General features: G+C 40.8%; 1 protein-coding gene across 50 annotated transcripts in view; it reads left to right on the plus strand.

Annotated features, from left to right (window-relative positions):
* The first annotated feature begins 421 nt into the window (after positions 1–421).
* bent (projectin protein bent) overlaps positions 422–24107 on the plus strand; it is a 60698-nt gene continuing 37012 nt past the window's right edge. For 7 of the 50 annotated variants that reach the window (XM_065486789.1, XM_065486796.1, XM_065486833.1 and 4 more), the window contains exons 1-35: positions 422–579; positions 5713–6132; positions 7110–7134; positions 10641–10803; positions 11688–11829; positions 12802–12937; positions 13233–13436; positions 13756–14057; positions 14454–14674; positions 15202–15513; positions 15573–15663; positions 15720–15892; positions 15953–16093; positions 16154–16381; positions 16476–16529; positions 16693–16758; positions 16814–16876; positions 16951–17013; positions 17081–17140; positions 17199–17252; positions 17319–17375; positions 17682–17729; positions 17806–17850; positions 18195–18263; positions 18897–18959; positions 19188–19238; positions 19349–19414; positions 19890–19946; positions 20203–20259; positions 20479–20523; positions 20672–20785; positions 21226–21846; positions 22149–22307; positions 22977–23021; positions 23448–23489. In XM_065486789.1, the coding sequence (XP_065342861.1) occupies positions 5820–6132; positions 7110–7134; positions 10641–10803; positions 11688–11829; positions 12802–12937; positions 13233–13436; positions 13756–14057; positions 14454–14674; positions 15202–15513; positions 15573–15663; positions 15720–15892; positions 15953–16093; positions 16154–16381; positions 16476–16529; positions 16693–16758; positions 16814–16876; positions 16951–17013; positions 17081–17140; positions 17199–17252; positions 17319–17375; positions 17682–17729; positions 17806–17850; positions 18195–18263; positions 18897–18959; positions 19188–19238; positions 19349–19414; positions 19890–19946; positions 20203–20259; positions 20479–20523; positions 20672–20785; positions 21226–21846; positions 22149–22307; positions 22977–23021; positions 23448–23489 (4350 nt within the window). In that variant the 5' untranslated portion in view covers positions 422–579; positions 5713–5819. Of the gene's footprint in view, positions 580–5712; positions 6133–6796; positions 6819–7109; positions 7135–10640; positions 10804–11687; positions 11830–12801; positions 12938–13232; positions 13437–13755; positions 14058–14453; positions 14675–15201; positions 15514–15572; positions 15664–15719; positions 15893–15952; positions 16094–16153; positions 16382–16475; positions 16530–16692; positions 16759–16813; positions 16877–16950; positions 17014–17080; positions 17141–17198; positions 17253–17318; positions 17376–17681; positions 17730–17805; positions 17851–18194; positions 18264–18360; positions 18415–18896; positions 18960–19187; positions 19239–19348; positions 19415–19889; positions 19947–20202; positions 20260–20478; positions 20524–20671; positions 20786–21225; positions 21847–22148; positions 22308–22976; positions 23022–23447; positions 23490–24107 lie in introns of all 50 variants that reach the window. The other 43 variants (XM_065486792.1, XM_065486803.1, XM_065486824.1 and 40 more) reach the window with 39 other exon arrangements.

A 24107-nucleotide genomic window follows, 5' to 3' on the forward strand; every position in this document is an offset into this window, starting at 1 on the left:
AACAAATCAGAGGAGAGCGTGTCAATCAGGCGGACACACATCTGTTGGGTCGGAGGGCCCGGGGGCGGGCCGGGGGCCACCTGTTGGCGTCCGAGGGCCGGAGGGGAGAGGGGCCGTGCTATATAAGGCCGTGCTATAGGGTTACGGGCCGCCCCGCCGCAGGCACGGTGGCTATTTCGGGAGCGCCGGCCCGGAGTGTGGTTAGCCCGCGAGCCACTAGGTGGTGAGCACGGAGCACCACTCTGACGTCCCGAAGACGGCCGCGTTCCAAACAAAAAAAAATAATAATTCGCGTGGTAAGTGGTGTAATCAGTGCATGGAAGGGTGACGAGGTAGGTCGCACCCCCGCCCCCCGGTCCGCAGCCAGCCGCCCGTCCGAGGGTGCGCCGCGCGTCCATTGTCCCCGCGCGTGTCCGACCGTCCGAGCGTCCGTCCGTGCGCCGCCGGCCGCGGTGGTGGTGGAAGTGGTTGCTGGATTCCTCGTCCCTCAGCCCGTCCGCGCCTCCGAGGCAGTTTTAGTTTTGAGAGTGCCGTTCCTGCGCGACTGTGCCGCTAGTTTTTGGATTTTCTTGCCACACTGTGAGTCCGTGATTGCTGCTCCAGGTTTTTCCGACAATTTGACATTACCAGATTTTTGCCGATTACCTATTTTTGTATTCCTTTTTTTTCAGGATTTCAGACAGAATTTTAATACTTTGAGATAGCAAATTAGCAAATGTTTTATGCATTAATGGCTACCATAACATTTCATAATTGGATATGGGATAAAAATTACTGTATTTTTGAAATTGGCATTTTGGGCTTGAATTGAATTATTTCTTCTCCAAATTTTCAAATAGAAAATTACATAACATAACATTATTTATGTGTGCTCACGAAATTGGGACTGTCTCAGGCAATGGAATAATTATTTAAAAACAAAGTGAAGATTTATTTTTTATTTAAATTTTATTTCGATGATTTTTAAGGACAGAAGATTGCCATGGGAGCTTATCTTTACGAATTATGTAATAGTAATTTCAACTATGAAGTCCTTTTAAGCTGCATTTTTGCCAGAATAAATTAAGCTGACAAATTTAAATGTCAAATAAATAAATTTCAGGGTAAAATATTAAATTGGTGGATTCTCTTTTCAAACTGTCAATATTTTGGTAATAAATGTACTCTATAAGTTCTTCAAAAATTAAACTATAAACGTCATAACATTTAAAAATTGTTTTTGCTTCTCAATTAGTTAAAAATTCAATTTTTAGTTTAAATGCCAATTTATTTATCAAAATTTGACCCCAAATACCTCGTGATACGTGTCTAATGTAGGGGGATTCCCAACTTTAATTACTCTTCACCTTCAAAGAGACTGAAAAACAATTTAAATTTAAATCTTCTATCTCAAAAAATTCGATTAGTTGAGTGTCCAGTTTTAGTCTTTATTTAAATTTCTTTTTTTAATTTGTTCATTCGTAAAAAATTAATTTTTTTCGTTGCGGTAATTAGAAGTCGTTAGCCAAACCGAACGCGGACGTGCATTCGTTCCAAAATTGAGGTCGCTGGCGCGGCAGATGTCACTTTTGAGCTGCATTTCGCCGCGTGCAGAGGCGTTTTCAGTCAGTCAAGTCGGCCGTTGGTTTTCTCGCCCGTCCGTCCGTCCGTCGGCTCGCAAGAAGAACAAGTCAGTGGCAGTGCCAGGTTATTTTGGTTGCACAGAGCAAATCACAGTTGAAAATAGAGAGAGAGAGCGCGCGTTCGCGTTTGCGAGAAGCCGACGGACGCATTTCCTCGAGCCGATTGTCTCGGCGCGCGATTATTTGCGTTGCATAAACGGCTGATTCAGCACCGTTTCGGGCGATTCTCCGACTGACGTGAGCCAGAAGGCGGCCGCTGACTAAGCCGCGCCATTTGGCAGCCGCCGCCATAATCCGCGAATGACTCGATTCGGTCGCGCCTCCTCCTTCCGATCGCATTCTTCGCTGCACGCGGCCGTTGATCCGGCCCAGGCGCGAGCTGATTGTGAGCCAAACACGCGTACGGAAATCGATCGGAATTAATACTCACCAATGCGGTTACACGGGACGGATATGGATGCTGCGACGGCCAAAAATCTGCAGACAGAAAGGACGAGGAAATTGTTAGTTCTGTTTTTATATGAAGATAACTTACCAAGAAGGTTGAAAAATAAAAATTAAGGAAAATTCTTAAGTGGGGTGGAAATTTTCATGTCAATTTTTGCTAGTAAAATCACGAGAATTTGTTAAAAAAATTGTGGAAAGAGATTGTATTGCGAATAGAAAATTTCAACCTCCAGTTTTTAATGTCAAAGTATTGGTCATCATTCCAATAAAATTGTAACCCTAGCTTAAATTTAAAACTGAAAATTTCAAATAAAAAATGGTTTTAAAAGTCTCACTGATTATTGGACTTGTTTAGCAAGCGATATAAAAATTATAATCTATTTTAAGTATTGCTTAGAAAGGATTCCTCTAAAACACTATGATGTAATTAAGATAAAAATTAAAACTTCATTAAAAAAAATTGAAGCGTAATTTTAGAATCAGCTGCAACTTGTTCAATTTTTCTTCTATCATCATTAATTTTCCTCAAGCCAGCCGAGGTTGCAATAATTTCCCGTCAAATTATTGGGCGGCCAATAGCTCTTTAAATTTGTTTACCGTACTGCGAGTGTTTTTTTTTATCTGATCGGCGTAGTTAATTCATGCAACTCTAATTACTACATATTTTTAACTTGCCCACCTCAAAGCGCCGAACCCCAGCCGAAGTCATACCTTCATGCCTTGTGCATCTTGCCAGCACTGCCTGAAACTGTAGAACAGTTTTTTTTAGGAAACATCTCATAATATTATTATATATGTTTATAGAAAATCAATAAAATGTTCGTCTTCTGGGACAGTCTTTAGCATTTGGAGCCGCTAACAGATGGTGCCACTGTTCATTTAGAATTTCCTGAAGCTCGCAAAGCGATTCCTGATCCAATTCTGCTTCTGTGCATGCTTGGCGTAGAGTGTTTTAATTTTACGTGCCAAAAACGACATCAAATTTTTTTTAAGTATTTTTTTTTTGTATCTACCATAGCTGCAAATACTCAGATTTAATTTAAAAATCCCAACTCTTGATTAAAAGTCTCTTTGTGAGTAATTTAAAGGTTCTAAACCAAAGTTCGTACACAGTTAAATAAAGAAACTTAACGTAAATAGCGATTGGCTCCTCAGAATCTACTCTAAAGCCGATTTTTTTTTAATACGCTCTCGATCAGATTGACAGAAAACGTGTTTGTGTGCACCATTCGGCCAATTAAAGTGGCCAAGTTCTTTTGTGCGGCGTGCCAAAGCAATTAATAGTGGCCGCGCGAATCTAGAACAATTAATGCATCTTGTTACATAACCCGCGTGACAAAGTAGTTTGCACGTGCTTGCTAATTGGCTCCGAAATTATGCAAGGCGTCGTTTAATTGTGTTGCGAGAAATGGCTGCTTTCGTGGAATTTATGTGAATCTGTTACACGTCTTGCTTGGTGCACATTAAACAGATTTAATGGCATTGTTTAAGCATGCACACTTTCGCGCACGCCAAGAAACATAAATAGAGGGAAGGAAAGCTGGATTCGTAGAAACGCGGACAAATGGATGGTTTGAAATTGCAAGACCTTGCCAGTTAATTTAGCACCTCAACGGATAGTTTAAATTCATACCTATGCGCGATTTCGAAAGATGATCCAACGACGAATTAAAATCCCAGCTGGGCCAGCGGGGTCCAGATGTGCGATAAAATTGGTTCGCACTGCGCAGATCCAAGATGGCGTCTGAATGTGGGAAACAATGGATTGCCGTACAAGTGTCAAAAGTTTGTTTTTACGACCCAAAAAACACAATTAGTATGTCACAATATTGACCAAAACTTGCTTCTTTTCGTTGACCGTTTTTTCGCGCCATACCCCAGCGGCCGCCATATCTGCGCGTCGCACGAATCCGGTGCCCGCTGTGCGAAAGTCAAAGCAACGCTAGTGAAAATAGCCCAGCTGCTTGCATAAGCTTCTCTTTTCGCAAACGGGACGGACACCTTCAATATTAATTATACGTCTCCAATCGGCTGGCCGAGGGGCCAAAACATGTCACCGACGCACACATTCTCGCGTTTCGAGTTTCAAGAGGTGACAATGGTCGCGGTCACCTGACCGTGAGCGCTGTTGCACGTCCCGAATCGCGTGATTCATCCGACCGCCTTTCTCTCGCGTTCCGCTGTTTTATTTTTACGTTTTCTGCGCGTCCAGGCGCCGCCGCCGATAAACGCCGCGGCCTGAAAATACAAGCAGTGCTGATGACAACTAGAGTATTTATCTTTGCACTGCTCTTTTCATCAAAAAACAGCACCACGCGAGGTAATTACGAGTGTCGCGACAAGTGGAATTAGCGGATGACAAATTCGCTTTTTGCGCCCAACACGACAACAGTGGGCGGCGTTGCGTCAAACATTTTTCAAGCGCGTTTTGTCCCCGGTCTTTGCTACGTGACTGCTGTTCACGTTTGATAAAACTGTGAATATATACTCTTTCAATCTGCCTGAAATAGAGGGGTTATGCAACCTGTTCGGAGCGTTTGTTGTGCCGGTGGCAGATTTTGTCTATTAATTTGTGTCACAATTAATTCACAATTGAGAGAAGATCAGCATTTTTCCGATTTAAATAAAAATCCTGCGATATTTTGTGGTAGGATTGCTAGTCATGGCATTGGTTGAAACTCAGCACATGACATCTGCATTTCCGTGAATTGTAAAATTAAAAGTACTTTTTTATTTTAAATAATTTTACTCGACTTTTTTAATTTTTATATTTTGACGTAGTCCAAAATCACACCTGTAATTATTTCGGATCAAGATAAAAAAATTATAATTAGAATTTGGGATTTTGCTGCTATGGCGGGCTGACATTATCATTAGCAACTAATCGCAATTTTTTTAATTTTAATATTAAAAGAGGATTGGTGCTGCAAAATTCCGTTGGCAATCCTTGTAGCCAATGCATTAAATAGTTCCAAAAGATTTTGTTAAAGCCCACATTGACCTAGGTAGCGATGTAATTTTTTTAATAAAAGTGGCTGCAAAGTTCGCAAGATGGCGAGGACTGTTTCTCTACTTGAAATCTTAATTTATTTCAAATCAAAAAGTTTCCCCGAAAAGTTTGACACGCAGTGACTGGGAAAAGGCGCTGCCACAGCGAAAGTGGAATGATTTTGGGCAACAATTGAGAATTATTTGAATTGTTGGATGCCATAAACAATTTGTTCAACAATATGCAATAGTAAAAAAGGACTTTCCTACAGTAAAAATTCAAATTTTGCCAATTTTCTCCAAAATTTCGAGTGCTTGAGCATATTTTCTTGGCATATTCCGACTCCTCTCATCGAGATCTGTCCAATTGTGTTTGCCACTTATTGGGGAAACTCTTGGTTTTCAAATTAAATCGGATTTCAAGTAAGGAGACAGCCCTTACCATTTGAAAAGCACGCTAACTTTCCAGCCAATTTTCTCTAAAAATTACAATTTAGGCTTTAACTGAATCCTAAGGGACGAGTTTATGCATTGGCAATAAGCATTTTCCAGGCTTTTGCAGTATCATTCCTCTTTAATTCTTATAATTTTCCATTGTTGCCTTGTATCCACTTAACAAAAAAAAACTAAATTTCGGCTGCTCTTTGTTGGACAGGACGCTGTAGAAGTAACAGCGTGAGGAAGGCGGCCTAGTTTTAGGGGGTGAACTGCCACCACCAGCCACATCCACCAGGAAGGCGGTAGTGGTGCCGACCTGCCAGGATGGGGGTGGCCGACGACTTCGCGCCGAGCTTCACGCAGAAGCCTCAGCTGCGGCAAGAGGATGAGGGCAACCGGCTGGTGTTCGAGTGTCAGCTGCTGGCCTCGCCCAAGCCTGACATTGACTGGTACCGGGGCGAAACTCACCTGGTCGAGGACGGACGCACCTTCATGCGCATCCAGCCCGTTGGAGCTAACAAGTTCCTCGTGGTGCTCGAGCTGGATGACGTCATCGAGTCGGACGCCGGCCTCTACAAGGTCAAGGCCAAGAACAAGATGGGCGAGGTTGCAGCGTCCATCAACCTTAACTTCAGTCGTGAGTACCCCACCCTCGACAGAATGAGGGCTTTTTTATACTCGCAGCCAATTCGCAATTTGCGAAAGTCCGCCGACAGATGGCACCACCGTATAATTCAGAATTTAAGGCATTTTAATCGGAATTATACGGTGGCGCCATCTGTTAGCGGTTTCAAACGCTTTCACAAGTAGTGAATTAGGACGAATTATTCATGAAATATCATTACACGGAAAGGAAAAAATTTAGATATAAGGTAAAACACGAAAATCAACAAAATTTGAAATTCTGATAGGCTGCAAAAGGAAAATAAAATGAAGAAGGATTTAGAAATTAATGAGGGAAATTTTCTAAATATTTTTGTTTCTCAGGGAAGGTGCATTTGTGTCATTCGTCACTTGTTTTCTTTTTTGGTTGCACTCCCAATCAGCAGCACGGCTGAAAATTCGAGTTTTTCGAACAAAAATACCAAATAAATTTTATCACTTTTGCAACCCGCACAGAATTTCAAAACGATTGGAATTAAAATAAAAAAATACCCTCGACAGTCATAAGAGAACAAAAAACATAAAAAGATCTCAGCCCGAGCATTTAATATCATTAAACGAGACATTTCACACCGAGTCACGTTCGAAATTTCTCAAATTGATGTAACAAATACAGTACACTCACTGTTTAATTTCAGCGGCTGACGAACCCAGAGAAAAGTAAGTCGAAATCACCCACTGAAAACATTATTTATTCTCTGGCACTCACAGATGGCATTCACAATCGATAATCCGTCCTGCACCGCACATGCACTTGAATACTAATCGCAACAGTGGAAAGCTAATTTTTAACACACTCTCTTTAAAACGTTCTCCGTGATAACAACACACTTACTATTTTTAGCAGCAGGCTGAAACATTAATAGCACAACACACACTCCAAGCATCTTTCTTTAGCCCCTGTTAATCAATAGTCTTGACTTGCACTCCGTTTTTAACTTTTATTTTCAGCTGCTGAAGCAGCGCGTAAAAAACGGTGAGTCCCCAATAACAAGAATAATTACAATCTGTCCTAATGACTGTAAGTTTTTATTCTGGTCGAGAAGAGCCGACAGTTCAGTCCATTTCGTTCCTGCACCTGAGCTTAAATGATGAATCTGTAGAAAAAGATTTAATTTCTAAAATTTTGAATAAAACTTCATCATTTTGTGTGGAAAAAATGAGAATTAAAAGTTATTTTTTCGATGCGTTCTGTCAAATTTCCTCAATGAAATTCAATAAAAGGGAAAAATGAGTAAAAAAAGGAAGGAGAGCAAAACAAACCAACAAAATAAACAAAATTAGATTGATTGTCAAGTCAGTTGTGCTGCACAATTGGAAATATCATTTTAAATTTTTTATTAATATGTAGCAGAGTTCGGTCAAACCTTTTTCCTACCAACTTTTAATTAAAAAATGACTGAACCCCTTGGATATTTCTTTCAAATTACGTTGAATTGAAATATTTCTGAAATTATTAAAAAAAAACATTTTTATTCCACTCTGGTAAAATCCCTTTTTTTAATTAAGATATTTTAACTTATGATATCCTATTTTGGAGCCCCGTAACGCTGATTGCATAATTTTGACCTTGAGAACGTCTCGAATCCCACGCTGTTATTTCCGTCCGTGCGGCTTGCGTGTCAGACTCTTGGACAATGAAAGAAGACGATCAGTCAGAATGCGCTTCAAAGCCGCGAAATTCGGACTGACAAGAGTGATGGGCGGGCTCTCTCAGGTGCGGGCTTGAAATGCAAGAACTATTCTTCTCGGCCGATAAACAGCTTTGTCGTTCTGTCCTTTGTCTCAAAGCAAATCTCGACTTGCCCGCCGAGCGAACGACACGTTTCGAGAATTTGTGTCCCACGTCGTGTGTGCGCTAACCCTTCATCAAGAACTAACCAACTTGCTATAAAGCTTTGGCCGCGCTACGGAGTGAGAGAGCGAGAGAAAAAAGACCGAGTGAATGTGTGCCGGGGCTAAATTTAGAGTTTAGTTTCGGCTTCTTTGCCGCCGCCGTTGCCGCTGCTTCTCGGAAAATTTTTCCGCTGGATTAAGCAATCGGCGCGAATTATGAAAGTTTGTTTGATTCTATTCCTGGGCTCGCACTTCAGGTAATTTATCACGCGTTCCCGAAGGATTTAACTGACGCCGGTGACGACAGGAATTCGTGGAAATTAATACCACGTTAAGATTACTGAAATATATATATGTGTGTGTTTTAATTTATGTCAACTGCTCGCGCCGCTGACGTTCGTGGGGAAATATTTTTCGTGCGAGTGCCGGCACTCTTTGATTTAAATCATTTCAAAGGTTAATGAGTGAAGAGGGAAAGCCCCTCGTCTGCGAATTTGCATTGTTAAAAGCTTTGGTTCACTGCCAAAACGCCGAGAAAAGTACCAGGTTCCTTTAATTGATAAAAGCTTGTCATTTTACCAAAAGGATTCTTGGAAAATGTATTAGCTTATAGAAGGGCGAATTTTTCCTAATTTCTTTTTCATTAATTTTTTGCCTTTATTTCATTTTTTTAGGGCTGCATAACTTGCAGCTAAATACGAGTAATGTTTTTAACAGATTTCTTTTGCAGCGGGGTCCAGATTCGTGCGACGCGCAGACATGGCGTTCGGTGAATTATGGCGCCAAAAACGATCACGTAAAAATGCGCGAAAAGAAGCAAGTTTTGGTCAATATTGTGACACACTAATTGTGTCTTTTGGATCGTGAAAACGAACTCTTGACGCTCTTACGGCAATCCAAAGAGAACTTTTTGCTTCCTACATTCAGACGCCATCTTTGATCTGCGCAGTGCGAACCAATTTTATCGCACATCTGGCCCCCGCTGTTTTTGTGGGAAATTGGAGAGCGCCGGAAATTTATTTCCAGAATTTTTAATTTATGAAATTAGGTAAGATTTTTTTACTAGCGCTCAAAGTCGTTCAAATATAAAGCCTTATCTGCAATATCCACAACTCAAAAACCACGTATTTCCAATTCTGGAAGATGTTAAGAAGAAAATATTTTTTCTGGATTAATTGTTGCTGTCTTCTGGTTAAATTTTGGTCTAGTGATCATTCCTTAAATCTGCTCTTAGTTAAAACTGGAATTTTAATTTTAAATTGATATTTCCAGTATAAATTAATAGTTTTTTCTAAGCCATTTACTTTCTGAATTCCTTATTTGATTTGTTTCTGGCATCCCTAATTCACTTCCCGGCAAAAAACTGTAATTCCGAAATTTTCTTAAATAAATAAAGATGGTTTTGAGATAAAAGCACCATCTTAAATTTCCTATAAATAAAGTAGAGGTTTCTATAAGGACGGAGAAACCAACACCATGTTTCTCACAGAACTGCTACAACGCGGTTTGAAATTTGACATGAAAGCACATCGAAATCAGACGAAAGATAACCATTGTATGTAGCTCTCGATTAGCAGCAGCCGCGGTAGAGTCCGTGTCTATAAGGTCAGAGTGCCGAAAATAGCCTTTTACTACTGTACGCCCGCCGAGCGAGGATTCCGGTTGAGTTAAGCAGAAATTTGGCCGCGAGTCAACACGAGCCGCGGAACGAGTGGGCAAAAGCTAACTTTCACTCGGCACCGCCGGATTTTTCTTCATCTCCGCGCGCACCGACACTTGATTCGACCGGATGAATCACTCCAAAATATGAGACGTGCGCGCGGTGTGCGTTTCGCGGCGGCGAACACAGCTGCCAAAAAGTCGGGATTATTGTGCTGCTGCGAAAGCGAGAGTGAAAGCGGAAAGGGGTGCGCACCTCTAATTGTTGGTGGCATCTCGGACGTTTTCGCAGCGCACCGACGCGCGTCTGACGAATGTGTGTCTGCGTGTTTGTATGAATGAACAACTGCTTACTTGTCTCGCCACATTGTAGACATGCACGCAAAAGCGGAAGCTCTGTTTGCGAAAATAAATTCTGAGGTACATGGTTCTTGAAATTTTACTACAAAGCATTTATTTCAAACACTAGCCAATTTAATTCCATTAAAGAGGAATGATAATGCAAAAGCCTGGAAAATGCTTGTTGCCAATGCATAAACTTGTCCCTTAGGATTCAGTTAAAGCCTAAATTGACCTAAGAAGCACTGTAGTTTTTTGAGAAAATTGGCTGGAAACAGAAAGAACTGTCTCCTTACTTGAAATCCGATTTTATTTCGAAACCAAGAGTTTCCCCAATAAGTGGCATACACCGTTGGACAGATCTCGACGAGAGGAATCGAAATATGCCAAGAAAATATGTTCAAGCTCTGTACATTTTGGAGAAAATTGGCAAAATTTGAATTTTTACTGTAGGAAAGTCCTTTTTTACTATTGAAAATTGTTGAACAAATTGTTTATGGCATCAAACGATTCAAATAATTTTCAATTGTTGCCCTTTTTCATTCCACTTCACTTTTACCTTTCATGTTTGGTTGAAAAACAAGAGCTTCCACTTTTGAACAGTTAAGAATTCATCACTCATTGCCTCATGACCTTGTCGAAACACAGGCAAATCGACGGAATCGCTCCCACGTTCGCCAAGAAACCGGCCATCCGTCAGGAGGAAGATGGAAAACGACTCTTATTCGAATGCCGAATTCAAGCCGACCCGAAACCAACTGTCACGTGGTACCATGGCGGAGAATTGGTGCAGGACTCCGCCAGGCACCGGGTAAGCCTTTTATTTTGTCAAATTACTCATTTCAAACCCAGAAAAAAATTTAAAACCCCTCGTAAATGCTCATTTAGAAGTACGCGTAAAATTTCAAAATTAAACTTGTTCAAAATCTGAAACGGGAGATTTAGAATTTGTCCTCAAGTATTTTTTTTTTACCTTTTCAAACGAATTGTATACAAGATCGTCTGTAATTTAATATGTGCCAACATCATCAAGTGGCCGCTCGTGTGCATTCGCAATAAATTATTTAGTTGGTACATTGTGAGTCACGCCGCGTTTGGTCCGAATTGCAACAGAGCCCAGCGGCCGGGTCTAATTCGGCTTGTGCAATTGAGACTCAAGAGCAGAGACCTTAAGCACCTTTCGCAAAAGTCTCGAGCTTTGCAGGAAATTTGCGCTAAGCCCGCTTTCTCGCCAGCAGTGCTCATAAATTCCGAACCGCATGCTCGTAAAATTAAGAGTGCGTGAAGTTTAAGAACGGTGCTAAATTTAGACTGCTTCGGTCTGCTGCGCATTTTCTATTACTCCAAATCACTAATAGTGGACCCCACGCACGAGTCACACAGAAATCTCATAGATAAATTTTGCTAATTGAAAAATTCCTTAATTTTTGGAGCAGCCTACAGAAGGCGCCAGCATTCATTTACAATTTTCTGCGATTTCTGGCGTAAAATGTGCTGACACCCTATATAGTAAAGACAGCAAGGATTTTTTATCTTGAAAAAATTATCGTTAGGTTTTCAGCACCTCAAATAATTTAATCTAAAATTGCAGTAAAAAATCCCGGAAATTTATCTATCCGAGGCTCCTCCAAACAAAAATTACCTCGGACAAAAGCAATTTGATGAATGTTTAATAAATAATATTTTGTTCCGCAGATCACAGTTGTGAAGGACGGCAATTCTTACAACTCAGCGCTGGAGATCAAGAATGTCACTGTGGAGGACGCTGGAAAGTACAAGGTGACAGCCAAGAACGAGCTGGGCGAGAGCAACGCCACGATCAGCCTCAATTTCGACAGTAAGTGTTCGTGTGCTGACAGATGGCTTCTCTCGAGATTCACTTTTTGATTAATAAGTCGATTATATTCACCTCTCACCGTATATCTCTCAACTCGCTTTTAATCACTTAAAGTCTGAAGAGTTCGGCCAGTGGTAAATAAAATTCCTCGTAACAACCCAACCCCACTCTTAAACACACTTATTCTTATTTAAAGTGTCCGCTTTTCATTTAATACAACATTATTTCACTCACAGTTTTTATTTTTACACGTAACACGCAATGCAAGAAATTTCTCTAGTTTTTGACTTTCTTAAATTTTGGTTGAAACACAAATCAATTATTTTCACCAGGAAAGAGCTTTTTGTTTTCTCTTTTGTGGTTTGTTGCACACAGAATATTTTTGTGTGACCTTTTCTCACACTTTTAACTACCTCGCACAATTTTTGTGGATCACAACACCCCTGGAAAGTGATGCGAAAACTGACCAGCAATTAAATTTAAAAAAATATTAAACACTGACTACGAAACGTCAGTTATTACTCATAATATGAAATTATGAGCTAGATTTCTCACCAATAACACTAAACAAAATCGTGTGACGTTACGCAGAATTCGAATTTTTAAAAGTAAATCGTACTAGCAAAGGGTTTGCTTGGCATGTTTTTGCAAAATGACGCAACTCAAATTTCGATGTCTTTTTTAAAAACAATCGCAAATGTGAATTTGATATTAATTTTCTTGGAAGCCGCTGAAACAGCCAAGAGAAATCATCAACTTTTTAACACAGAGCCAAACACAGACAGCAGTTGGAGGAATCAGACCCAGATGCTGAGCTTTTTAATCTCTATAATATTCGCCCGAGCCCACCCCCGCAGCCCTCCCGAATTTTTAATTTTTTTTCTCGCTGTGAGAGTCATCTTGTCGGAGACACTCATTTCACTGAGAGCTGAGCACACGCGTCTAGGTTGCCTTCCTTCTTGCCTCGTTTAGGCGATGCGGCGCCTCTGCCTGCGGACGGAATCAAGCCCACCTTCACCGAACGACCCGTCATCAGGCAGTCGGAAGACGGAAATAAAATTATCTTTGAGTGCCGACTCGTCGGCGACCCACAGCCCACCGTATCCTGGTGAGTGCCAAAAGGATGGAACGAGATCAAAATTTTCGAGCTAATTAGCTTCAGTGATACAAACTAATGATCTCATGTGTGTGCTAAGCCACTTACTGAAACTAAGGCTGGGGAAAATTATTTAATTAGCACGTTTAAATTAAAATTTTACCAGCTATGGAGTTTTTAACATGCTGCTGGACAGAAAAAATTAGAGATTTTATTTTTCTGTTTAACAAACAAACGAAATATGAAAATTTTCCCCAACCTGATCAAATTAACGAACATTTTTCTCATGGATCGGTACTCGTTGCAGGTTCCACGGATCGAAGGCGTTGAAAGATGGAGGTCGTTTCAAATTCTCATTGGAGCCAGACCAGAAGCTGTATTTTATGACGAAGCTCGAGATCTCCGACGTCGAAAACAGCGACGGCGGAGAATACAAGGCTGTGGCAAAGAACAAGCACGGCGAGGGCACCGCGACCATCAACCTTAATTTCGAGGGAGGAGACAAGCCCAAGTAAGCTCAATTTTAAATTCTGCGCTCAGCATTTTCTTCAGGGTTGCATTTGCTTACCACCCGGTTTTTTACCACTCAATTTTTACCAATTTCTTGCGCAAGAAATGAATTTATTCCATTTTTCTTCTGTGAAAATCTAAAATTTCGGCCGGAGTGCTCAAAATTTCCTCCACTGTGCAGATAATTTATTTTAAATTGCCATTTTGCCGCATGAATTTCTCCAAAAATTTATCTCTGACAATTTTTCCACCCTGATTTTCTTGAATTTATTTTTCCAATAATTTTAATTTGAGTCTAAACACGGCACGAATGGTTGCAGGATCCCCGATGGAAAAGCGCCGCGGTTCCCGAAAAAGCCGACCATCCGTCAGGACGGCGACAACCTGGTGATGGAGTGCATGCTCGAGGCGAACCCCATACCCGACATCACCTGGTACCAGGGTACCAAAACCATCTCGAGCAACTCTCGCGTGCGCATGTCCAGCAAGCAGTTGACCAAAGACACGTACCTGCTCACGCTGGAAATCACAAATCCAACCATCGATGACGGCGGCAACTACCGGTGTAACGCGTTCAATAATTTTGGAGAGAGCAATGCCAACATTGCGCTAAACTTCCAAGGTAACCGCCCCGAGCAGGGATGCACCCCCGGCCGCCGAAATGTAAAAAACACTCCCTCCCAGGGCGCAGACCCTTTAAATGTTCTCTCGTGCGTCTGTCACACACATATTCCAACTCTGCGCCCGCGGAAATGGCAATAATTTCAAACGGCCAAAATGTGCATCCCTCACGTGACTCTCCCCCTGTCTCACCCCACACACCCCAACACTGATTCTCTGTCGAGTTGTCTTACTTTCAGGAGCGGCGGCCATCGGCGTCTTCCACTTTGCTTTCTGTGTTTCCGTGCAAACTCTCGTGTTGTAAATAGTCACAAATTTTCTCTATCTGTTTCTCCGACCACTCGCGTGCCCACCGCCGAGCAGCGACCAATTTGAGCCTCTGCTCTGTGTGTTGCAGGCGGAGACGACGGCGGTCAAGCGCCGTCCTTCGTCGAAAAGCCCAAAATCATTCCAAACGCCGACGGCACGCTCATTACCATGAAGTGCAAGTGCCGCGCCAAGCCCAAGCCCTCGGTGCAGTGGTTCCGCGGCACTTCCTCCGTTTCCGAGTCGAGCAGAATCAAAATCAAGTGCGTCGACCTGGGCGACGACACCTACGAACTGTCCATGGAAATCAAGGTTTGTTGTTTAACATTTCCTTTTGCCCCAAGAGAATAAAAATTACCAAAGTTGCCAGAAAATTGCATTAAACCCGTTTTTTGGTACATGAAAACTTATTAGACAGGAAATAATATTAGGCATAAATATAGTCAGCAATTTTTTAAAATTTTTGCCGCTATTAAATTTTGATTATTATGTATTTATACTGTTGGGGACACATTAATGAGTCGTAATCTCCAGGTTACGCGAAAAAATCCAGAAAATAATGACGAAATCTAGAAAAAAAGCTTTATGGAGCCCACAAAATTTTAAATATCTCGAGTTAAAATCCAAATAGTGCCTAATTAAACGGACAAAAACATTATTTATATTTGCATTTTTTAAACTTCAAATACGAGACTATTAGAGACAAATTTTAAAGGGCTTTAATGGCAATTTCAGACGCATTTATTGATTTCATTACGGTTGGAGATGTTATTAAAATAGTCATTATTCTATCATTCAAAGCCCAAACTGTATAAATGCATCTTTTCTGTCTCGTTCAGGACCCATCAGGAGCGGACGGTGGCACCTACAGGTGCCACGTGAAGAACGAATACGGCGAGAGCAACGCCAACCTTAACCTCAACATCGAATCCGAGCCTGAGTTGGAGGGCTCAGGTCCCACGTTTGTGGAGAAGCCGCGAATCACGTCGGAGAGAAACGGCAAGCTGGTCATTATGGACTTTAAGATCAAGGCCGACCCCAAGCCCTCGGTTACCTGGTACAGAGATGGCACCGTCATCAAGGAGTCTAGCAAGATCAAAATGACCATCACGCAAACCAACGATATCTACTACGTTAGGCTAGAACTCACTGTAAGATAAAAATTTAATTTTATAGATCTCTGGAATGAAAAGTTTATTTGACTCGGCAGGATCCTGGACCAGAAGATGGCGGCTTGTTCAAGTGCAATATTAAAAACACCCTTGGGGAGCTCAACGCCAACCTGACGCTCAATATCGAAAGTATGCATGCACGCATGGACCTTACGGCAACCCCGCACTAATTTATGAATTTGCAGTCGTGCCTGTGATCAGAGAGAGACCCAGGGTGATCAAGATCGTTAAAAGGAGGACCGTGGTGGTCGAGTGCCATGTGCAGTCGCAGTACGAGCCTCAGTGCACTTGGTTTAAGGAAACAACGGCTGTGAAACAAGACTCTAGGCACTTTGTTCGCGTGGAGAAGGTTAAGGAGGCAAGTAACAATTGTATTTTCCACTGCCGATTATTATTAAATATACTATCCCAAACTCAGGGTGAATTCGCGATCAAGTTGGAGATCGAGTCCTGCCAGAAGACCGACAAGGGCACTTACAAGTTGGTTGCGAAGAACGAGAAGGGTGAAGCTACCTCTCAAGCTGTGGAGGTGGTCGACATCCCAGAGGAGGAGGAGGAGGTAACCTTTTATTCAATATTATTTTTAACCAATTTGGCTATCTATTTTTATTTTTAATAGAAGAAGGAGGAAAAGAAGGAGGAGAAAAAGGAGGAAAAGAAGGAGGAAAAGAAAGAAGAAAAGAAGGAGGAAAAGAAGGTTGAGGAGAAGAAGGTCGAAGAGAAAAAGGTTGAGGAGAAGAAGGCCGAAGTGAAAAAGGTGGAGGAAAAGAAGGCCGAAGTGAAAAAGGTCGAGGAAAAGAAGGTGGAGAAGAAGGAAGAGAAAAAAGTGGAAAAGAAGGAGGAGAAGGTGATTTCGGATTTCAATTTCAGGCCTACGATTTATTATTTTCTCTTATTATTATTTATTCGTTGTACCAACTGTAAATCTCTCCAATTTATAGATTGTCGTTGTCCAAGAAACAAAAATGGAACAAAAAGTTGAATCCATTCAAAAGGTGTGTCTGTCCACCTTTTGTGTTGCTTGCCCCTTTTGAACCTGAATGCGCATATTAGATTCCATCTTGTAAATATATATAAATCTCCAGAATTTTCCCTTTAATATAGACTGAAACACAATAATACATATACATTACTAAGTTTAATTCATTTCCTATTCAGAAGGTGGAGGTCAAGGTTGAGGAGAAGAAGGTGGAGGTCAAGACCGCGGCGAAGGTCGAGGCTAAGGTCTCTTGTAAATAGATAGGTCAAGGAAGGTATTAATGAAATTTGGATTGCACAGAAGGAGGAGACGAAAGTGGAGGTCAACAACGTGGCCAAAAAGGCCGAAGTTAAAGTTGAAAAGGTGTGTGCGACCTGCCTTTTTTTGAATATTTCATTTTTATCTGTCAATTATTGTGGTGTCAAATTGAGTTGCAGAAAGAGGAGGCCAAGGTGGAGGTCAACAATGTTCAGAAGAAAGCGGAAGTCAAGGTTGAAAAGGTGTGTTTAGCCACCTGATTAACTGTAATTTTTCTCACCACTTTTGTGTTCGTTGTGTTATGTTTAGAAGGAGGAAACCAAAGATGCGGTCAGCGTGGAGAAAAAAGCAGAAGTCAAAGTTGAAAAGGTGTGTTTGTCCACCTCGATTTTTTCGTGTTTATAAATAACTTCCTGTTTACGCGCAGAAAGAGGAGGCGAAGAAAGTTGAGCAGAAGGTCGAGGCCAAGAAGGTGGAAAAGGTGTGCTTCCTGTTGTATTTTGTCCGAATAACAGAATCTTATTCACTTTGCACGCATTCTTTGTAGAAGGAGGAGGCTAAGGTAGAGGCGAAGAAGGTCGAATTGAAAAAGACCGAACAAAAGGTGTGTTTGCCGCCTCAAATCTTCGCTAAACTTATATAACAAATTTAAAATACTTTAAATACTTTGAACAGAAATATCCAGGAACTGTCTGAGGAAATATACAAACACATTAAGACTCTTATTTCTTCTGACTGCGTCCTGGTTTTAAATACTTCAAACAAAACAAATTAAATATTAACAATAACTATGATTAATAATTTAAATAAAAAAATAATTTAAAAGGTTCCAGATCTGTACATACTGTACATATAAAAAACCCTTAAAATCCACTAAATGTTAACCCTCTGTATGTGTTCTCTCTTATAGATAATCGAAATTAAAACACAAACCCAACTAAAGCCAACCAGGAGGAAGGTATAAATACAATTTACACCATTAATTTTGATGCTCACGCAAAAGTGGCATTTACTGACATTGCATCACGTTTCAGAGACCTGAAGTGAAGGTTCCTGAGATCAGGACCGAGACCATGAAGGTATGCTTGCAGTTTTCCTTATTTGGTCTGTAAATACTGTATATATATATAAAAAAGAAAGATATAAATTTGTAACAATCTTAAACGAGATGTGTACAAATTTTAAATGCTAATTTTATAATTTTAACTTTTTAACCCAGGTTTTTGACATTTTTCACCGGAATCACATTTTTTGAATTTTGTGATATTTTTTAACATCGACTTTTTTTAATTTTTAACAACAACATTCTTCAAAACATTTTTCACTTCCATCACAAAAGCATTTTGTGATCTATTTTTCCACGCGAGGGTCGACAAACATTTAGTGTGTAGCTATTCTAATATGAACAAATCCAAAATCGCAGGTCGCCGAAATGTACAACTTAAAACCAATCCCTAAAAAGGCTAAACCCGTGGCCGAGAGAAAGAAAGCGGTATGTTACCAACATAAAATAGCCAGAGCTCGAAAAAAAAAAAAACACTTTATTAAGTCCCCAATTTCAAATAAAACCAAATAATTTACGCTTTCAGCCAAGGCCAAGATCTCCACCGCCGTTTGAACCGTTAATTCTTAAAGAAATCCCGGTAATTTTCAATGTGGATAAAGTGATCCTCTCCATCAATGTTGGAAAATCTCTCTCTGGCATGATCTGTCGAATTCATCGTTTCTTTTTTCAATATGTTTAGCAAAATTTAGTCTCATCTCCAGTGGCCTTGGAGCGATCGCAAACCTCACTCTATACTCTCTTTCACCACAGCATTTACACTATTATATACATACTTTTCTAACGCAATTAAAACAATTAAACCTATAAAATTAAAAAAAAATGAAACATAAACACAAGGCCACAAAAGACGTGGTCCCCCTCTGTACATAGATAAATGGTTTGAGTGCATTATGTGAATTTTTATTTTATAATTTCTTATATTGGCAATTTATTTTGCATGTCAAGTTTTATCATTTTATTTTTCGGAATTCCATTAAACCTTTTGTGTTCCCAAAAATAATCGACATTAGTCCAGAATTAGAACGTGATGTAACTAACTGACGATCCTTATTTTGTTAGGAAGAGAAAGCAGAGCTGACCAACGGAAAGGCCTCTCCGCCCAAGACCAAGGAAGCGCCAAAGGTTTGTTCTGTTTGTCCATTAAGCTATTTCTTAAGATCTCTCTCTCTCTACGTCTTCTAATGACATTTTAGGCAACTTTCTCAAGTGGTTTCTTCCTTTCTCTGTCTTTCTCTTCTTCTACTTCTTCTCAACGTCTCTTCTTCTGGTCTCTCAGTCTGTAATTCTGCTCTTTCCTCTTCATGAAAACTCAAAGATAAACGATTCTAACACAATTTTTCCCTTTGCAAGGACTCCGGTGGCGGATCTAAAAAACTACCTCCAATCACAGAAAAACCGAAGGTATATTTATCAGTATTGAGTACACAGAGGCTATATTTAATAAATATCTATCTATTTTTTTATACAACAAAACAAAAATAAACTCTTAAATGATTTTGGGGGGTGATTAGCCAGTATCGCCATTTGATGTAATCCTCAAGCCGGTGAAGAGAGAGCCGAAAGCGCCTCCACCCAAGGTAGACAAACAACCGCCTGTAAATAAGGGTGAACAATCTATTTTGCCACCTCTGCGCTGCCTCATCTTGTGTACATATCTTTCTCACCATAATTATTCCCATTGTAAATATACGAATCAAGCAAGCGAAGAAAATCCCAAACTCTCTCTCTTTCTGTCTCTCTGTTGTACATACAAACTTCAGCTCTCTCACTATCACTCTCAGCACTCGCTCTCTCTCACTCTTGGTGTTTGGTTGGTGAAACGGATCTCTGCGGTTTTAGCTTCTTGGTCTGGATTGATCTCTTCCTTTTCAGTTGTTTCGATTTTTATTATTTCAAGCGAGCCGCACCCTCTGTTTATTTCTGCACAGGTTTTAAGCGATGCTTTTTTGCCGCTCTCTTCTCCAACCTTTGGGCATGTTATGACACACCTTCCCTTTGAGATTAATTCACAATAATTCGCTGATATTATACACGTGGACGACCAATTTACAGACGGAGCTCCCTGAATTAGAAGGACTCAAACCGTTTGAGCAAATTCCCATAATAAAGGTATGGAGCCAAGACCCTGATCAATCACAATTCACTTTTTCTTTCACATATTTGGAACTCGTCTCTTATTTTCAGTTATTTAATCCCATCACCTATAAAGGCTCTGTCATACTCTCTTTCGCAACTTCTCTACCTGGAAAATATACTTCTTCTTCTCTCTATCATCGGTCTTTCTTTTTCATCAATCTTGAGTTAATCCGTTCACGGCCGTCAATTTTGTCATTTTACGGTGTGGCTGAGGTTCATGTTGTTTTAGGTCGAGGAGAAAAAGATCGAGCCACCGAAAAAAGTGGAACCTGCCGCTTCGCCAAAGGTAATATTAGGTGTGGTAGTACAAACAAACAGCCAAACAAAAAAAAAATACCTTGACCAAACTGGGCTAATGCAAAGCTGTCAGATACCTTTGTACCCCCAGTCATGATGTATTCGTTATGCGTATTTGTTCATATGTTTGTACGTCATCATCCATATGGAACATATATATGTTTACATTTTGAGATGCAAGAGGCTGATTTGGTTTTTTTTTATTCAGGATCTTCCCAGGACGAAGTTGGAGGAAATGAGGCCAATCGAAAAGGTGAATAAAAATTGAACAATTCCTCTCCTTCCCTCGTTTTGTACATACATTTTTCAAGTATCGTATGCATGATCCTCCTATTAATTCCGCGAGTTACCTCGTGTGTTTTTTCTCGTCTCTCACTAAGAGTCAATTTGCGTGTAAATAGCAAATTATCGAAGAATACTCTGAAGAGGAGGAAGAATCCGAGGAAGAGGTTTCCATCGTTGAAACAGTCAAGGAGGTAAAAAAAGAAGAGCAGCCGAAACAGTCTCCGTTCCAGGTGAGCCACTGCTCGAATTTTGAGCAATCAGTGGCTTTTTATAATTTTGCTCTCAAACTAGCCCGTTGCTTTTTGCGCGCAGAGCAATTTTTATTTTTTAAGACGATCTAAATAAACTGAAACGCATACATAAACACGTGCTTTTTTAATTAACACTCGTTTTGTAATTTGATAAAGCAAATATACGTTTTTCAAGCATAAAGGGCCGATACTTTAACATAGGTAGGCATTTACGCCAGCGAATGCTGACTTACAACGATGTCTGCGCGACGTTGGTAACAACTCAACCAAACGCCAATGCTGAAAAAACAATCTAATTTTGCATTTTGAACACCAACCAGTAACTTTTGCTGCATGGCAAACAGTAAATTTTTCATCAATTTTGCATTTTGATCTGCAAACATTTGATCATTTTTTCTGTCCCTGACGATTTTGACCAGATCCCTATCATAAAAGAAGAAAAGGTGGAAGAAACAGCGAGCACCGGCCTCGCTGCCCTTCCCCCTCCCAAAGTCGATCTGTCAAAATTTAAAAAAGTATACGAGGAAGAGGAGGAATCCGAAGAGTCCGAGCCGGAAGAACCGTCTGGACCCGGCTTGTCCAACCTTCCGCCGCCGAAAATCAACTTTAAATTCAACAGGTTCGACGAAGAAGAGAAAGAGGAGGAATCCGAGGAGGAGGAGGAGGAAGAGCCGGCAGGTCCCGGCCTGCAGGGACTGCCACCTCCGAAAATCAACCTTAAATTCAACAGATTCGACGATGATGAGGAGGAGGAACCTGCCGGGCCCGGCTTGCTGGGGCTGCCACCCCCGAAAATCAGTCTGCCGAAACGAATTGACGAAGAGGAAGAAGAGGAGGAGCCCAAAGGACCGGGGCTCTCTGGTCTGCCGCCTCCCAAGATCAATTTCAAGTTCAACAAGTACGATGACGACGACGAAGAGGAAGAAGAAAGCACGGGCACCGGCTTGGCCGCGTTGCCACCACCCAAAGTTGTTTTCAAGAAAAGGTATGACTCAGACGAGTACAGCGAAGAAGAAGACGATTTTTATTACGACGAGCAGGTTGGCAATTCTTTCGAAGGAAACTTCGCACCGATCTTTACTAACCAAGAATGTTTGTGTTCTCTGCTTGTTTCTCTGTCACCCATTCTATGAATTCCAAAATTTTAGCGCCTCACACGAATTTTGCATTTAGGTGGTAGCAGTAAATCGCTTTTTCATTTAAAATATTTTATTATTTTTTGAACTTTTAAACCTAAAGCAAACAATATATCGAGATCGAGTTAAATTTTGATTTTTGACTAAAGGGCGCCTCTACTTTCTCAAGTGCGGAACAAACTCTAACTTAGCCTCAATTTTCGCAGCCGAAGAAAGTGCCAGGCATCGAGGTGAGCCGCGAAAAGACGCCGGACGTGGGCCGCAAGGGTTCTTTGGCTCCCGGCTCGGGAAGCAACAGCCGCCGAGGCTCGCTTATTCCGCCCGAGGACCAGCCGAGGCGTCCCAGCTTGCTCATCGGCGATGAGGTATGGTCGATTGGCAAAAATGTCCATTTCCAAGCAATAATAAGCAACAGCATAAATCCCACGCACCATGCAAGCGCAGCTCTTTTAAATAGAAGATAGATTTAAAGTTTTCAAGTTAGCGTTCGTTCTGATGCAATACGCGAGGGTGTCGTATAAAAATACTGCTTCTTCTACAGGACTAAAAAGCAGTAGACTAAAATCGTTTGACCTCATGAGCATGCTCTGGTTTATCATGTCGCTGCACAAGTATCCATAGTTTCTTAATCGCCCTCTCCTATATTAGAATCTCTTTAAACGAATTTCTCTTCACCTCTGTTAGAAAGATTTCATTCAACACACACGACAGTAAATATATGAAAAACTGAAACACAGATCATCAAAGGCCGCAGCTGCCGCGCGGATTCGCGATCTAATAAGATTACTTGAACAGGTTTCAGGTGTCGAGACGAGCAGCTGAATTTCAAAATCGCATGAAATTCGAATATTTTTTTGAGTGGCTTTACTCTTGGAGTGGAGAACCTCTCTCTCTGTCGACTCTTATATCTAACAGCAATTTTCGCCCACAAGGTGCTGTCCGGCAATGGAAGACGCACTTGCGATGGTTTCTTGTGGCGCATTGTGTTTTCCGCGTGTGAGCTAACCTTGTTGAATTTCTCTGGTGGTTTCTAGGAAAATAGGAAGTTGCGTCCAGGAGAGGTTGTGGAAGAGCGAAAGGTGAGACAGAATGTGCTTGCCAGCACGTTCAGGACGAATAACTGTCATCTCTATCTTTCCGCCTCTGCACGTCTCTCGCTAAATCAAATCTCACGCCTAAAAACGCTACAGTCGAATTTTATTTTTTTACCGCTTTTTGATATACGCCTTTTTGCTATTTTTCCTTAGTTAGTTTAGGTTCATTTTTAGTTCTTTACCTCTCAACGAACTACAGTTTTATTATCATTTTTTGGTACTTTTCCGACCAACTGTTATGTTTCTTTAATGTTTCCGAGAGAGCAATAATTTAATTTTTGTCTCGCCACACGTGACCTTTCACTCTCAACCTGTGGGGTAATAATTTAATTTTCTTTTCTGCATTGATTGTTTAGTTGAGTTTATTATGAGTTGTTGTTTTACCATTATTTCTTGTTTTGATTTCTACAGGCTGGGAATAAATTGCGGCCCGGTGAGGTATTTGATGCGAAGGTGAGATTCTTAAATGTCGCACCTTCCGCTATTGGGGTTTATATTATTATCGACTCTTCCTTGGCATTGGTCGCGAATCTTTCATTATGATTTATTATTTCATTTCTCCTGTTCTTTTCTTTCGTAGATTTGTGCTTTGGTTCTCGTAGGAAATAGACCTTATTTGATATTTTATTTTATTTCTGGCTCCACACGCGAAATTTATCCGCCCGAAAAATATTTCCAGATTAAAATCATATGCAATTTTGCGTGTCGGGCCAAACTATTATTTTGTCTTTATATTGCTGCATGTATTATCTGCCTTTTCTTTTCAGTTATTTTTTGTTCGGGGGATATTTCTCAAAAATCAATGCCAAAACAGTTTGAAATAGAGGATTAGCAAGCTACTGAGTAAAACAATTGACACCGGCGTGCGTTGCAATACGATTTAGAGTTTATTTATTCCTATCATTTCTACATATCTATTGTTTTACTTTGTTTTCTCTCCGAATTTCTTTCTGTTTTGTATACCCGCTATATTTTCTGTTCTCACTCTTTCTTTTTCTTTACTGCCATTTATTTAATTTCTGTTATTAATGACTTTCGTTGTTCACACCAGCGCATTATTTTACTGCCATT

The sequence above is a fragment of the Cloeon dipterum genome, chromosome 3 (assembly GCF_949628265.1).
Source record: "Cloeon dipterum chromosome 3, ieCloDipt1.1, whole genome shotgun sequence".
NCBI classification, from domain to species: Eukaryota; Metazoa; Arthropoda; class Insecta; order Ephemeroptera; family Baetidae; genus Cloeon; species Cloeon dipterum.